The following is a 17,704-nucleotide window of genomic DNA, read 5'->3' as shown; positions in this document are numbered from 1 at the left end:
TGTTCTGTTTCGAGGTCAAGATATGTCTGTATTTTCAATCATACTGTATTGACCTTGACTAGTTTAGTGTGAATCCTTTTCACTTCTCTCTCAGTCAACAAATACACATCTGATGTGTAAATGAAACAAAACAGAAAAGTGACAATGTTTATGTCAATGATGATGTTGACGCTGATGGCCATGGTGATATCCCAGAAGTGTTTTGATGCCAGACAATAGATTTTTAAAAAATAGGGCTTTCGAGGCAAGATACAGTGCCATTAGTCATCGGCGGGCAAGGACAGTTGTAATCATCCCTTCCGCTCGCCTCCCCCATCAGTCTTCCCCTTGCGTGTATCAGGATCAATCTAGGCTCATTTATTTTAATCGTCTCCTGTTTGCTAAACTGCCAAAGTCAAAGGAGGACAATAGAAACAAACGTCCATCTGCAAACATGACAAAACAACAATTCTTTGCCTGTTTTTGCTTTTCAGACAACTTTTTCCTGAGAATATGTCTCAGGTTGAAATAGGACATGAATTGATCTGATGTTGTTGCTATTTGGATTTCTGACATAGAGTTAAATTATATGGGATTTAAAATGAATGTAGCTATTACAGTGTGTGTGGTTGTGATAACCTGTCAAAAATGTCATGTTTTAATAGAAATGAAAATAACCAATGTTGTTTTTTAGAATTAAACAGCTCACAGGAAAGCTGTGCAGCTCGCAGCTCGCAGGCAGGAAAAACCTTTTAAATGTAATGTATATTTGATATTAATCACTCAACTCAACATGCATAACATCATTATCTTTCAATATAGACGTAGGCTGTGTCTGAAATGGCACCCTGTTCCATAAGTACCGCATTACTTTTGACCAGGGCCCACAGTGCTCTGGTCAAATGTAGTGCAGTATATAGGGAATAGGGTGCCATTTAGGAAAGCAGAACTAGCCTACTGGTAGTCTGTGAAATTATGTGATAGACCTACATCTCAAGTCATTTATCATTCAATATCCCACATCAGTTGACAGTAAGAGAGACACTCATGTGGAAAGAATGAAAGAGTGAGAGATAAGGCAATCACCAGCTGACCCTATTGACTCTCACATCTCCCTGTGATGGAGACAGGTTGTGCAAGCACGGAAGGCCAGTAACTATGGTATCGTCAGAACTCTCAGGATCTGCTCTTTGAGTGAATTGCCAAAGGCAATTAAAGTGAATATCAAATCAAACGTAATCTGCATCTAACTCACCATCACCAGCACAGTCGTATAGGGTAAATCATAAAAGGAAAATCATCTGGTACTTTCAGGAAGACTTTCTCAGAGGTGTTTTTCTACCTACTCACCATCAACTCGGAAAATAATAATTCAGAAGTTCATATGAATGTAAGTTCATAAGGATAATGAAGATGAGGGGACATGAGAGTTGTAGTATTATTCTGCTCAACCCAGATAAAGATTTTGAGGTATTTTTGTTCTATCAGATCTGGTTTTGACCTAATCATTCCAAATCTACAAATGTAGGATATTCATTTGATCACACTGTTGCAGGAGAACTTAAACTTGTAGTATATTTGAGGTTTAAAAAGGATATGAAGTTTGTTATTTCCACTTTCACATTTCAGACTTTATTGTCCCTTACGAAAAATGTATCAACCCCTACAAAAATGTCCATGGAATATAATCCACATAATAATGTCCTGTTGCTGCAGGATTATCTTCATGCTGTAGCAACCTGGATCAAATAAGATCCTACATCTGTAGATGTGTCAGACAGAATTATGGCGCCAATGTAAAAATCTGACAGGACTCAGCACTTTGACTTACCATGACATCACTGGGACTCTGAGGTGTATTTCATCCTATCAAAGAAAATACTGCCTACAATGTTAAACATATATTTTTTATAGACTATTGAGGGTCCTGGTCTTATATCCGTATCTGTGTCAAATGTAATTTAAAAAAAAACTCTTATTTGTGTTATCTCGACATACTCCATCCTCGAGAATTTACATAAACCTTCTTCATCATCAAAGACAATTATACGGTTACCAGGGTTACAACATCCCTTTGTGCTGAACGTCACCACTTCTTGTAGCAAACGTTGTGCGCATAACATGTTTTGAGGAGGCGTTCTTTGTGCCATTGTTCAATCAAGTAAAAACGAGAAAACGGATAAAGTGAGTGTTATTTTCAGTATAATGCACATTTGACAGAAGAAAGTAGCATGCTTTTATGCAGAAAAAAAAAACATTTTCGGAAGAGAATGGAATAACATACCTACGGTCCGTTCGAGTCATTGCTAGCTAGCCTCACAGTTGACGGCTGTTTATCTTGCTAACGTAGCTATCTAGCCAGCTAATAATCAATAACGTTATCTAATTAGCTAGCTAACTACATTGTAACAGTTGTAGCTATGTTTTTGGATTATCTGTCAAAACATGTGTTCTGTAAGATAGCTTTAGCTAGCTAGTAGCTAACAGGCTAGCTAGATAATTTGACAGTTAGTTAGCTAGCTATCTAGCTAGCCAGCATTATCTCCTTAATAATTGAATGGAGAAAGCTAGCGAGCTAGCTTCTCTAGCTAGATCCCTGCAGGACCAGCTAGCTGTGTTTTACATGCACTGCATAACAATATGCACTCTTGTCTCAACAAAGTTACCACAGACAGATGTGCGTTGCTAGGATTACCAACACCACAATACCGGTGCTTGCATATGCTATATTGTCTGATCCCCAGACCATGGCAAATACTGTAATATGTATATTGATCATTCCAAAATAACAACAAAGGAAGGCAGCAGAATAAAATGATTTATTTATTTAGATTGTTTTGAGCTATTTGTAATCATGATTTGAATTTGTTTGCAAAGTTCAGTACATTAAATGACGATCCAGGCCATGTTTTGAATTATAATGGTGTGGGTGCTTTTCTTCCATGGCACTGAATCCCCTCTCCTCTCCACTCTTCTTCTCCTCCTCCTCTCTCCCCAGTGGACCGTGGGTCAAAGCGCAGGCAGGTGAAGCCTCTGGCTGCCTCTCTGCTGGACGCTTTAGATTATGACAGCTCAGATGACAGCGATTTCAAAGTGGGAGACGCAGATGCCTCAGGTAACCAACTGCAGTGAGGGTCCTCTTCCATCCACTCCCCTTGTAAATTACACATTTTCTTCCACCACATATGCAGTTATTTCCTGTTATGTTGCGATTCACATCATCTGTCAGCTCTGAATAAACTCGAGAGGAGAAAGGCCTAATTCCGAGTTCCACCTATCTTCAAACCAATTTGAAATGTCCCCAAAAGCAAGTCAGTGGTTTCTATTGTAGACTAAGCTACTCAAATTTCAAATGTATTTATTTTATATAGCCCTTCGTACATCAGCTGATATCTCAAAGTGCTGTACAGAAACCCAGCCTAAAACCCCAAACAGCAAGCAATGCAGGTGTAGAAGCACGGTGGCTAGGAAAAACTCCCTAGAAAGGCCAATACCTAGGAAGAAACCTAGAGAGGAACCAGGCTGTGGGGTGGCCAGTCCTCTTCTGGCTGTGCCGGGTGGAGATTATAACAGAACATGGCCAAGATGTTCAAATGTTCATAAATGACCAGCATGGTCGAATAATAATAAGGCAGAACAGTTGAAACTAAAGCAGCAGCACAGTCAGGTGGAAGTTGAAACTGGAGCAGCAGCATGGCCAGGTGGACTGGGGACAGCAAGGAGTCATCATGTCAGGTAGTCCTGGGGCATGGTCCTAGGGCTCAGGTCAGTTGAAACTGGAACAGCAGCATGGCCAGGTGGACTGGGGACAGCAAGGAGTCATCATGTCAGGTAGTCCTGGGGCATGGTCCTAGGGCTCAGGTCCTCCGAGAGAGAGAAAGAAAGAGAGAAGGAGAGAATTAGAGAACGCACACTTAGATTCACACAGGACACCGAATAGGACAGGAGAAGTACTCCAGATATAACAAACTGACCCCAGCCCCCCGACACATAAACTACTGCAGCATAAATACTGGAGGCTGAGACATAGTCATGAATGCTCATGAATGCTCTATTTAGCTGTGGCTTGAATAGCTTTGAATGACACTTCAATGTGCAGCTGTGATATGTTCTCCATCAAGATTCTCTGTCCGGTGAGTCTGTCAGTGCCGCCCCACTGTGAGGTGCAGGCGTCCTGAAGTATAGATGAAGACCTCATCACCCTGCTTGTCTGTGTCTGGTAGCAACCTTCTAGAGCAGTGTGTTTCTCACCGACTCCCTGCATGATCTAGAGACAGGCTGTGGCTACTGAGGCGATCTCGACCTGCCACTGTCTGCCTGGGCTGGATTTATCGCTCTGGTCGGCCCTGAGGTCTCTATCCATCCTATCTGAAACACACACACACACTGTGGCCAACAGCTGATAATGAGATTCTACAGTACTGTGAATTGTTTTATTTAACCTTTATTTAACTAGGCAAGTCAGTTGAGAACAAATTCTTATTTATATTTTACAATGACTGTGAACCCCCTGGGCTCTGTGGTTTTGATCACTCGACCTGTCATCTGAGGCCTTGAAATCCAACAGCTCTTGTTAATCTGATTGTTGATCTGCATTGCAGATTAGAGAGCTGAATTCAACTTAGCTGTTATCGCTTATCAACATGATTTGATCATAACAGTCCTTCAGGTCATGTTTATCTTTAAGTGTCTCAATACAAGAAAATAACATCAAAAGAGAGAGATTATGACAGCAGACATTCTTTGATTCATACTCCATGTTGATAATGCCTTCTGTCCTTCTCTCCCCTGCTCTAGGGTCAGAGGGTAGTGCCATTGGGAGTGATGAGGAGGAGGAGGGGTCCAAGGAGGAAAGCGCTGCTGAGGACTCTGACAATGACAGCGGCTCGGACAACATCGGCTCTGCAACGGACGGCATCGATGAAGAACAGACCAAGGAGCTGACAGCTGACGACACCCCCACTGAGGAAGAGGAGAAGACCAAGGAACAGCAGCTGTCCTATGACACTGGCACCACCACCACTAAAGACCCTGCTCCATCAGGGGTGCCCAGGGGCCGACGGAGGAGAGAGGAGAAGGCCTCGGACACAGAGGCTGGGAGTGGAGGAAGTGGGAGTGGCACAGGTAGGCTGTTTTAAAATGTTTGTTTTATATTCATGTTTTTGATTTGTTTTTGTAAACGTGACCAATAAAACACCTTGAACTTTGATCCAGGTAGTGGTAATGCGCAGGACGGAGGCTCAACAACGGCCGCCACACAGGAGCCCAAGAAGTGGAACCTGCGTCGGAACCGACCCATGCTGGACTTCACCACCATGGACGAGCTCAACGAGATGGACGACTACGACAGCGAAGACGACAATGACTGGAGGCCCGCCTCAGGCAAGAGAAAGGGCAAGACGGCGGCTGCCCAGAAAGGAGGGAGCGAGGGAGAGGAGGACGAGGAGGATCACGACGGAGGGAGTGGTAGTGATGATGACGACGACAACGAGGATGACGATGGTGGTGATGAAGATGAGAATGAAGAAGGGAGCAGTAGCGACAGTGATAAAGAGGTGAAGAAACCCAATAGGAAAGTGAAGAGCAGCAGTGTGTTTGATGAGGAGCTGACCAACGACAGCATGTCACAGGGAAAGAGCAATGAGGTAAATACAACATCATGTCCTTGTCCTCAGTATCACAGTTTGTTGTTAGCAAACTGCCTCAGGCCCTCAGCAGTTAGGCGTATCATGTAGTCGTGAAAGTTGTTAGATAAGTTTGCATAACTCTCGAAATCCTTCATTGAATCAGGTGTGTTAGCCAGCCCAGCACTATGTTGCTTTGTGCCACAGAGTTATATAATCCAATGAGGAGATTGGATGGTATCAGAGTGAGAGAACCACAGAGACTGCTAGAGAGCTACAGCTCTGTGTTAAGCTAATCGACTTAGCTTGGAGTCCATCAGTGTGAATGAGATTTAGCCTACTACTATCTATCAGTAATGATCTGTGACCAGAGGAGAGGGGGGATTGTGAGAGGTTTTAGACTTACAACTTGGATGAACTTTGTTTGCAGAGGTCGGGAACTTTATTTTTGGGGTCCGGTGCATACAAGCATATTAGATTCACACGTAACCGTGTGTTACATTCAAACACGGAGATACATTTATTATTTTTTTAGTTGATAAATTTACCTAGTTAAAAATAGAATGTGTACAACAGCTCAACAGAATGTAGTGTATACGGGTGCATTTAGAATAGTTTTGCTGAAACTTTACTGTGTCTCCCACTTCCTGTCTACCCAGGATGCCTTGCTGGAGCGTGCCCAGACGTGGAGGGCGGCGGCCCAGAGGATGGAACACATCCTGATCTGCTGTGTGTGTCTGGGAGACAACAGCGAGGACGCTGACGAGATCATCCAGTGTGATAACTGTGGTGTGACCGTACATGAAGGTTAGCAGCTCCAGAGAGATAGGTTACTGTATATAACAGTCCCACCAGGCAAAAATACTTTGAACCAGGGTTGTTTCAACATCATCTGTTGTATCTGTTCAACATACTGACGTTGGCATCAATTGAACTTTTGGTTGAAACTGCAAAATGTGGTCAAAGTACACTAATTTCAACCACAAATCAACAGCAGGATTTCAAGGGTTGGTTTATTTCAAGTACAATTCATGTTTGTGGACACATAACTAAATAGCAACCAAAATCAGACGTTGCGTCAGGTTTTTGCCTGAAGAGGTAGCCTTTTCTTATTCTATGGTAAGCACAGATCAGAAACATTTACAAGGGCTAGGACTACATTGGTAGCTGTTCAGGTTTGGGTCAGAAGAAAAACATTTTCTGTCAAGGCAGAGATGAGGCAGTGTTTGCGTGCCAGGCTCAGGTTACAGAAGTTTTGGTTGCAAGTTCCATATACCCACAACCAGAAGCAAACACAAAATAATCACCCCTTCACCATCCACCCAACACCTAAACATAAGCAGGGAAACCAGCAAACCAGAAGTGCGTTCTCCCCATACAGTCCTGGCCTGGAGAACTAACAGACTAACCCTCTTCTTCTTCATCTAGTATTATTAGCTCATTGTGTCTCCCTCTGACTGGTTGGAGACAAAATCAATGGCTCCTTAAATCGTCTGTTAGATGTGGCCTTCTCCTCTGGACAGGCGTGGTAACGCTGCCCATGCACACAACTGATCAATGTGACAGCTATAATTTTCAATTACGACCACTTTATTTATTTATTTACCGATGTTTTACTGATTTTCAAAGCCCCTAGAAACGGAATGTACGCACACATGTAGGCACGTACGCACACACCATGGCCATTGGCAGCACTAAATCAGAGGGTAACCTTGAGAGTCAAAGTCTTTCAAGTGCAGTGTTGCAAGTCAGTCCTTCGAGCAACACTCACACAGATGCTCTTAGGGAGAAACAGTACGCACACACCCCACTCAAAAAAATGTATGAGCAGAAGTACTGTAGGACACTAGGAGCTGGTTCTATGTTTATCTCCTTCCCTCTCTAAACACACACACACACACACATATATATATATATACACACACACACATCTCCCTCCCTGTGTTAATATTGTGTTCCTCTGAGACCTGTCTAATCTCCATGAGAAGAGGCAAAGCAGAACACAAGGGACCATGCTGAGTCAGGGATTGGAGAGATCAGAGCAGAACAGAGTTGACCATGCTGAGTGGTGTGGAGTCAGGGATTGGAGAGACCAGAACAGAGTTGACCATGCTGAGTGGTGTGGGGTCAGGGATTGGAGAGATCAGAGCAGAACAGAGTTGACCATGCTGAGTGGTGTGGAGTCAGGGATTGGAGAGACCAGAACAGAGTTGACCATGCTGAGTGGTGTGGGGTCAGGGATTGGAGAGACCAGAACAGAACCGAGTTGACCATGCTGAGTGGTGTGGGGTCAGGGATTGGAGAGACCAGAACAGAGTTGACCATGCTGAGTGGTGTGGAGTCAGGGATTGGAGAGACCAGAACAGAACAGAGTTGACCATGCTGAGTGGTGTGGAGTCAGGGATTGGAGAGACCAGAACAGAGTTGACCATGCTGAGTGGTGTGGAGTCAGGGATTGGAGAGAACAGAACAGAGTTGACCATGCTGAGTGGTGTGGAGTCAGGGATTGGAGAGAACAGAACAGAGTTGACCATGCTGAGTGGTGTGGGGTCAGGGTTGGAGAGAACAGAACAGAGTTGACCATGCTGAGTGGTGTGGGGTCAGGGATTGGAGAGAACAGAACAGAGTTGACCATGCTGAGTGGTGTGGGGTCAGGGTTGGAGAGAACAGAACAGAGTTGACCATGCTGAGTGGTGTGGGGTCAGGGATTGGAGAGAACAGAACAGAGTTGACCATGCTGAGTGGTGTGGAGTCAGGGATTGGAGAGACCAGAACAGAGTTGACCATGCTGAGTGGTGTGGAGTCAGGGATTGGAGAGAACAGAACAGAGTTGACCATGCTGAGTGGTGTGGAGTCAGGGATTGGAGAGAACAGAACAGAGTTGACCATGCTGAGTGGTGTGGGGTCAGGGATTGGAGAGAACAGAACAGAGTTGACCATGCTGAGTGGTGTGGGGTCAGGGTTGGAGAGAACAGAACAGAGTTGACCATGCTGAGTGGTGTGGAGTCAGGGATTGGAGAGAACAGAACAGAGTTGACCATGCTGAGTGGTGTGGAGTCAGGGATTGGAGAGAACAGAACAGAGTTGACCATGCTGAGTGGTGTGGAGTCAGGGTTGGAGAGAACAGAACAGAGTTGACCATGCTGAGTGGTGTGGAGTCAGGGATTGGAGAGAACAGAACAGAGTTGACCATGCTGAGTGGTGTGGAGTCAGGGATTGGAGAGAACAGAACAGAGTTGACCATGCTGAGTGGTGTGGAGTCAGGGATTGGAGAGACCAGAACAGAGTTGACCATGCTGAGTGGTGTGGGGTCAGGGATTGGAGAGAACAGAACAGAGTTGACCATGCTGAGTGGTGTGGGGTCAGGGATTGGAGAGACCAGAGCAGAACAGGCAGAAGGAGCACTTTGAGGCCAGTTCTTTGGTTGTGTTGTTTTACCAGGTGGAATGAGTGACTTTTCTCAAGCTAAAATGTCAAATGTTTCTGGTCATTTACTGTACCTGCTACTTCATAGGTTTAAAATAAGCCAACTAGTTTAGATTTTGATGAAGTTGCGTTGTTGATATCAAGGATCAACAGCTGGAGTATTAATCTTTGTGCCTATTATCTGTACCGTAGTAATGTATTAAGGTGCCTGATCAAACAATGCATATTCCTGTTCTACTTTACTACAGGGCCACAGAACAAGTTGTGCTCCATAAGAAAATGCCCAAGCTACAGCATCCAATGATTTTTGTCCTCCCTATATATATTCTGTCCATGTATTCCTAATGTCTTGCTCAATTACAGTTGGGAAAGAATTTACCATTTACCAACCAGACTTTCTCCGGCTATTACAAAATCAATTGAATCGGGAATGGCCTTGTATTACAATCTTTCATTTTCTTTCTGTTGCAACGAAGAAAGCGAGAGGATGCACATTTTGCAAGGAGGGGGGGACTACACAAATGCAAGAGCGGCAGGAGAGAGATGTGGAGAGTGAACGAGTGGACGGGGATGGAAAGGGAGTGGGAGGACTGTAGAAAATGCACAATAAGACATGCTTACAAGTTGGAGGACTGTAGAAGAGTAAGATAGCAACAAGGAGGAACTCTCTCTTTCTCCTTCATTTGCCTCTGCATGTCATTTTCCCCTCCCGTGGTGGAGAGGGGCAGGCAGGTAGGAGTGTCGTGGACGCCCCCGACTGAACAGACATCTGTTCCATACTGAACACTGCCCCTCTCTCGCCAGCCACTTCTTAGACACACACACAAGGCCCTCCTTCGCCGACCGCCTCCCACCCTTGGGTGCCAGCTGCGCCATGGTGCCAGGCGCCCTGAGGGAGAGGGGGGTTGATTGGTTCAGGAGAGGGTTGGCCCCAAACAGCTGCCTCCATGTCACAACTGCTCACCTGCAGCCATGCGCAGCAGCTTGGAAAGGTGACACCCCACACACACACACACACACCGACACACACACACATGCGTACCTACCCACGCAGCAATGCAGAACCTGTCATATGCATGGGACGGTGCTGGCATGAAATTGAAAACAGATTCTGTGCCTAGTGCCCCTCCCACCCTGAGGAGAAGAGAGGAAAGTGAACTGGTGTTTCAACTGTAGTGGGAGGAGGAGCGGATGCTAAAGCAATGCAAGGCTGCTGCTGCTGTCACTAACGTATAACTGTGACCTAGCTTGTTCAGTTGTTCCTCTTGAGATTCTATGGGATTGTTCTGTTAGCCTTTTTGGCTCCAACTAGCTCACATATAGCTCAGGGTTTTGGGGTCAAAAGGTGCTGGGTTGTCCTCCTTTCTCTGGGCTGTAGAGGAACAGCTCTTAAAAGCTCTTAAAAAAACAGGAGGGTGAAGCGGGAGAACAAGGGATGGTAACAGGAAAGAGAGAAAGCGAGAGAACAAGAGAGGGATCGTAAGGAAGAGATGAGCTGTCATGATATGCAGCTCGGGTGAGTCATCCGACCACTTCCTCTCGTCTCTCTGCTTGACTCCAGAACTTTTTGTTCTCCTCTTTGTTGCGCTGCACATTCCCTCGTTCAGACACTCTCCTTCTCAGACCAGAGGAAAGTGATGGATGAAAAATGAAAGGAGAAGATGTAGGATGTCCAGTGTAGCCAGGGGAAGAGATCAAAAGCCCCGGTGAACACTGAGCAGAAGCCCAGAGAGCCCGTTGTCCGTACAGACAGCCTGTTTCTATCACAGCCGTGTACTATACAGACTAGCTGCTTTTGATTAGCATGGGCTAGTGTGTGTGTTGTGAGTGATGACAGACATCATTAACTGCACCACTGTCTCTCTCAATCTGCTTTATGTCTTCTGGACTGAAGCCTAAATGCTAATTCTAGCTTTTCAGTAGAGAAGACAGTCACTTGTTTGTTGTTTTTATGTCCCTTTGCAATTTCTTTTCTTTTTCGTCTTGCAGTTTTACCATTTCAGCAGTGTAATGGTATCCGGTGTCATTTTAAAGCAGCACGGCTGTTAAAATGCTCTCCCCTAATAAAGAACATTACATTGTCATTAATAGGCCCAGGTTACGTCCCAAATGGCACCCTATTCCCTACACATGGCTCTGGTCAAAAGTAGTGTACTAATAAGGAATAGGGTGCCATTTGGGACGCATCCCCATTCTACCACCAATTAAATCCCTGTGCTATTGATTTCACTCCCTAACGAGTTCTGGACCGTAAAGTTAATTATTTTCTCAAATGTGCTTAATTCATTTAGGCTCCGCTGTTTGGGCTTATTTGTTTAAATGCATATTCAGTAGAATAAAAACATGTTTGGGAGGGATGTTTTTTGTTGTCGCTGCAATGGACATCACATTTAGCAGTTCAAACTAATTAAAAAGTATGAGATTTTTTTTCTTCTTCTCTCGTTTAAACAAACTTTTATTGTGTTTTACATCCTTGGGCTAAACACTGGTGAGTGGAGTGTACTAAGCACAGACCTAGAAATCACAGCTAGATTTTTGAAGAGTTCCTACTAAGGGCTGTTGCGGTGACCGTATTACCGCCACACCGGCGGTCATGAGTCATGAAGGAAGTCAAATTCCACGTGACCGTTTAGTCACTGTAATTAGGCTTCTCCAAGCTCTGATAATGCTGCTGGTCATTAGTAGCCTATCAAACTTGATAACTGCCTGGTACTCAGCACTCTATTGTCCCTCTAATCACCCTGACATCAAATGCAAATGTGTCAAATCTAATCAAACACTCTAGCTGGCTGGCATGAAAATTAACTACGCGAAAAGCGTCCCCAATTCGTTATTTAAGTGCATAGATGACATGTATTTTTTTCCTGCTGCCCCTGTTTCGATACAGGTGCATGATAATGGTATATTCTAAAGCAAAACAGATTTCACACATTCAGTACCAGTCAAAAGTTTGGACACACCTACTCATTCAAGGGTTTTTCTTTATTTTTACTATTTTCTACATTGTAGAATAATAGTGAAGACATCAAAACTATGAAATAACACATGGAATCATGTAGTAACCAAAAAAGTGTTAAACAAATCAAAATATATTTTATATTTGAGATTCTTCAAATTAGCCACCCTTTGCCTTGATGACAGCTTTGCACACTCTTGGCATTCACTCAACCAGCTTCATGATGTAGTCACCTGGAATGCATTAGAATTAGCAGGTGTGCTTTGCTAACCTCACTAGGGTACGTGGGACGGTAGCGTCCCACCTGACCAACATCCAGTGAAATTGCAGAGCGCCAAATTCAAAAACAGAAATACTGATTTATAAAAATTCAGAAAACATACAAGTGTTATACATGGGTTTAAAAATAAACTTCTTGTTAATCCAACCACAGTGTCCGATTTCAAAAGGCTTTACGGCGAAAGCATACCATGCGATTATCTGAGAACAGCGCCCAGCAGACAAATCATTACAAACAGTAACCAGCTGAGTAGAAGAGTTACACAAGTCAGAAATAGAGATAAAATTAATCACTTACCTTTGATCTTCATATGGTTGCACTCAGAAGACATTTAATTTACTCAATACATGTTTGTTTAGTTCGATAAAGTCTCTCTCTATATCCAAAAACCTCAGTTTTGTTTGCGTTTTCTTCAGTAATCCACAGGCTCAAACGCAGTCACAACAGGCAGACAAAAAAATCCTAATTGTATCCGTAAAGTTCATAGAAACATGCCAAATGATGTTTATATTCAATCCTCAGGTTGTTTTTAGCCGAAATAATCAATAATATTTCCACCGGACAATAACGTAATCAATATAAAAGGTAAATAAGAAAGGTGCGCTCTCGGGATTGTGCATGAAAAAGCTCTGGGACACTGTAGGGTCCACTCATTCAGACTGGTCTTACTCCCTCATTTTTCAGAATACAAGCCTGAAAGAATTTCTAGAGACTGTTGACATCTAGTGGAAGGCATAGGAAGTGAAATTTGAGTCCTAAGTCAATGCATACTGTAATGGCATTGAATAGAGAACTACAAAGAATTCAAAAATCCTACTTTCTGGATGGATTTTTCATGTTTTCGCCTTCCAAATCAGTTCTGTTATACTCAGACATTATTTTAACAGTTTTGGAACTGTTAAAAGAGTGTTTTCTATCCAAATCTACCAATTATATGCATATCCTAGCTTCTTGGCCTGAGTAGAAGGCAGTTTACTTTGGGGACGCTTTTCATCCGGAGGTGAAAATAGTGCCCCCTACCCTAGAGAAGTTAAAAGTTCATTTGTGTTTTTTTTTTTCCCTTATTAATGCGTTTGAGCCAATCAGTTGTGTTGTGACAAGGTGGTATACAGAAGATAGCCCTATTTGGTAAAAGACCAACTCCATATTATGGCAAGAACAGCATAAATAAGCAAAGAGAAATGACTGTCCATTACTTTGACTGACCTTCATGTCATAATCTGGAAAATGTCCAAAGCTTTGGAAGGAGAACGGCACAACGGCCGCTGGCCGTAAACAGCATGGACAGCATTTTAAGGGTGCGGCCACACAACGGGGAATGCCGGTGTGAAATTCTAAGCATTATCAAGTAATTGTCAAATTGTGAATGAGTGACTGTGTGTACAGCATGGGCAAAAAACAAAGCAGAGCTCATGCCTTTTCAAGTAACTTTTTTCAAATCATCATTTGAGTCGCATCATGCAGCCTTACAATGTATTAAAAATCAAACATATATAGCCCAGCGTTTGTAGAACAACTAAAGTTCCATTAATAACTCTAAATTGAGCATATAGGAGTACCTATTTCTTTGTTATCCTCTCAACAGAGAATAGCCGTATGTGCTCACTCCCTCAAATCGCTTGGAGAAAATATCCTTTCTATTTTATTCAGCTTTGTTCAATTGTATTCTTCATACTATAAAATAATACCATGGAATTCTAAGCAAATCTTGTCTGCTAAATGAACTAGTGTAGCACACAGCCATTTGACATAGCCAGATTAGAACCTAACATAAGGACAACTCAGAGTTGATATTTTCTTCTGAAATAGACTGCTTTTTGCTTCATATCATGTTTCTTCAGACCTGTCTAAAATAAGTAATGGATTTATTGTGAAGGTTTAGGCTATAATACATGGATTTATTACACTTTTTTAAATGTAGATGTTCCAAAGGTCAGCATCAGTGGTTTGTAGGCTGTGTGGAAGCCAGGAGATGCTGAATGTGTTTAACTGTCAATTACTGTGAGAACGACAGTTGTTTGCTTGCCAATCACCGGCTGCCTAAATGTTGTGACCGCCACAGCCCTAGTCCTTACATTGACCATTTGTGACTGTAACTGGTCTGGTGTGTGTCGTACTGTAATAACTGCAGAAAGACAGTTGACTGAGCCCCCAGTAGATGATGAATGTCCCCTCTCTCGCTCTCTGACACTCTGGCAGTGTCCTGGGGCCTTTGTACTGTAAATCGGCTACAGATATCGTATAGGCACAAATCCTACACTGTTTCCCTATATCCTCCTTCACTGTAAGTATGCTTCACAGTGTATGACTTTGTCTGAAATGGCACCTCATTCCTTATATTGAGCATTATGTTCAACCGGTTGTCAATTTCATATGACATAGTTTAGTCCGTTGCATAACTGTAGAGTCTAGCCTTTGTACTGTTTGAAGTGTAGGCCTAGTAGCCTATGCATAGTCATTTGTCAATACCTGCTCTTGTCGTTCCTCTGTCACGCAGTCCTCTTAGTAGTTCCATTTGAAGACAGCCTTGGTAAGGCGATAGCAGTTTTAGATGAGGTTCATAAAGTGCTTCGTGTTTAGCAGACATATGGCCTCCATATTGTCCTGTTCTACACCAGGGTAATTAAGGGCCTTGCTCAGCTCAAGGTTAAAAACCATGTTTTCCCTCATGCTGTTTCAACTAACTGCAGAAACATTAATGCCACAAGGGCAGCCCCGAAGCCCCTGAAACGCATTTAAAGGCCCACACCTTAATAACAAAAAGAACCCAACAACAGCCCCGCCACTTGATTATCTATGATGATGCTGGAGAATATTTTTCTAACCACTCTCAAATGCATCTAACCACTCTCAAATGCATCTAACCACTCTCAAATGCATCTAACCACTCTCAAATGCATCTAACCACTCTCAAATGCATAGTAAATGTCTTCAGTGTCTTCAAATGAATTCAATCCTAGAGGAGGAGAAGTACAGGTGAATGAATGAATGAATGGGAATCCAGCACCCACAGAGGAAAGCAAGGCATTGTGAAGCTGCTTATTGACAGTTAGTTTTCATTTTAGAAATGGCCTTGTAATCCATTATCAGGCCTTTGTCAGATGAGAACATTGAATTATACTTATTATTTCATTTCCCCTCTCCTTCTCTGTCTTCCTTTCAAAACAGGTTTAGCAAATCTAATTGAAATGCAAAATGAAAACGCTATCAATCCGTAGTAGCCGTGTGGTTTTTCTCCCCCTTATAACGAGTAACTGATTTACTCTATGGTTTACTGGCCACGGGAATGATTGTATTGTTTTTTAAAAGGAGCAGAATAAAGTCATGTTTTGAGAGATCACTCTCCATCTTATTATGGAATTTGAATTCAGTGCAGCTGATTTAAAGGAAGATCTGAAAACCATCCTTCTGAAAACACTCACACACACACATCTGTCATAAAAACCATCTATTACATCATGTGTAATTGGTGTTATTCAGTGAGATCAGAGTTGTGTGTGTTGTCTCTGATGCCCCATTTTGCACACCGGCTCTGCTTATATGAGTGCTTTTGAATAGGTCCACTTAATCTTGGAATGGAAAGTGTTACCATTCATGAAAAAATTGAATTGAACTAATCTAAGAGCATCCATCTTGAACATGCTGGTTTTTTATTTTTTCGGTGGGAGAAAAATAAATATTTTGATAGGCAGCCACAGAGTGAGATGAATAGATTCAACTGGAGATAGAGATTAAAGTAAATGTGAGTAAAACCACATGAGTTAAATCACAAAAAGCGTATATTTTTCAAACCTGTTTTTACCTTCCCTATTGAATTGATTAAAACTGAACTGCATGTAGGAAGAGAACACTGCGGTTATGTACTTTTCTCAAAATATTGACTGTTGGACTTGAGATATTTGTGTATTCGTAATAGACATGAGGAATATTGATTTGTTCCACTTCCATCTGAATGAATTTGCATTTGAAATCTAAATGGGATGTAATGATGGATGTAATGATGGAACAGGTAGCACTGGAGCAGCATAGATAATAATGAACTGAATTCCCCTTTAATGGCGCTGCTCTGACAGGTGTGTTTGTGTGTACTCTCTCCACCTCACTCTCAGAAGGAAGCAGAGATGGACATTATGTTGGGTGTGTTGAGAACCGTACAGAGATGATTAGTGTGACATCGCTGCCAACATGAAAATGGGAACCCATCTATGCACTGTCAAAATAACTGATTGCTCTCTCACCAATATGAGGTGTGCCCATTACTTCTCCTTTGATCCTGGGAAGAAGAGAGCTAGTCCAACACTTCCTCCCTCATCTTCATATTAGAACAGATGGAGATTCAGAACCACACACACACACACACACACACACACACACACTCATATTCACACCTGTATATGTTAACACCATATACCCAAATAGACCTTTCTTTCACTGTTAAATCTTGATACAGTTAAAAGTACATCTTGATTTAGTAGACACTATACACTACCCCTGCCCCCTATACCCTCTTTAACTGCCAAGCTCGTCATTTCTGACAAGGATAATCTTCACTTGGAGGATTATAAAGCTATCCCGTAGTCATCACTTTTGGTCAGCTTAGCTCACATTAGCCAGCACCCCATGGCTTAGTGCTTCCAGCTTTGTATCTCGGTTCAAAAGGAACATCGGAGATTTGTGGCGACGGTTCAGCCGCAAGTCGGTAAAACCAGCGTGGTGATCGTTCACAACCCGGTTTCTTTGATTAAAAGCACCAATCACTACTACGACAACTGTTGCCAGCAGTATTTTCAGAAATATATTTTCTTTAAGAAAATAAACCTTGAGCTATATTGGAGCACCTGGGGACTTAACCTCTTGTCCTGACACACATACTGCGGGGGGAAGCATCGAGATGGAAGGAAATGGTTTTTGTTTTCTTGTTGTAGTTAAATGTGAGGCAGAGATCGTGGTTTGGAGGTCAGGGTGAAGCTCCAGCTGTGTACTAATTGCCCTATTGAAATAATCAGTGCTTGAATGATGTAATCCTGACTTGATTAATGTCATTCTGACTTGGACTTCCTCTCAGCTTGAAGCCAATTACCTGGTCGTAAATAAACCTGCAGGATACAACAGTACACTATACACCCCCCCCCCCCCCCCCCCTATTTTCTACACTGACGAACATCGCTTTCAATCCATTCTAGCCTGTCTATTCCCTGTGATGCAGAACAAATGGACACAATCAGAGAGCACCTATAGAGGACATCTACGCACTGAGAGAAAGAAAAAAAACATACACACAACTGAATAAACATTGCCGTCTGGTGTGGCTTCTGGATGTTTGCCGCCAGTGGGTCTTCAGACTGGACTGATTCCCCAGTGTGGTCCAGAGTGACGAGCATACAGAGTATGTACAACATTGAGCCTTTGATTTGTGAGTCTCTCCCATAGCTCAGAGAG

At 43.0% G+C, this 17,704-nt stretch overlaps 1 protein-coding gene across 5 annotated transcripts in view; it reads left to right on the top strand.

Moving 5' to 3' along the window:
* Window positions 1-2,041: 2,041 nt before the first annotated feature.
* The window catches only part of LOC109903473 (PHD finger protein 14), a 109,486-nt gene continuing 93,823 nt past the window's right edge, over window positions 2,042-17,704 (top strand). For all 5 annotated transcript variants that reach the window (XM_031788782.1, XM_031788781.1, XM_031788780.1 and 2 more), the window contains exons 1-5: window positions 2,042-2,163; window positions 2,978-3,094; window positions 4,777-5,103; window positions 5,194-5,624; window positions 6,263-6,410. In XM_031788782.1, the coding sequence (XP_031644642.1) occupies window position 2,163; window positions 2,978-3,094; window positions 4,777-5,103; window positions 5,194-5,624; window positions 6,263-6,410 (1,024 nt within the window). In that variant the 5' untranslated portion in view covers window positions 2,042-2,162. The remainder of the gene's footprint in view (window positions 2,164-2,977; window positions 3,095-4,776; window positions 5,104-5,193; window positions 5,625-6,262; window positions 6,411-17,704) is intronic.

This window comes from Oncorhynchus kisutch, linkage group LG14 (genome assembly GCF_002021735.2).
Source record: "Oncorhynchus kisutch isolate 150728-3 linkage group LG14, Okis_V2, whole genome shotgun sequence".
Taxonomy (NCBI): Eukaryota; Metazoa; Chordata; class Actinopteri; order Salmoniformes; family Salmonidae; genus Oncorhynchus; species Oncorhynchus kisutch.
Note: the sequence above shows the minus strand (reverse complement) of the source record. Positions and strands in the feature narration are given on the sequence as shown.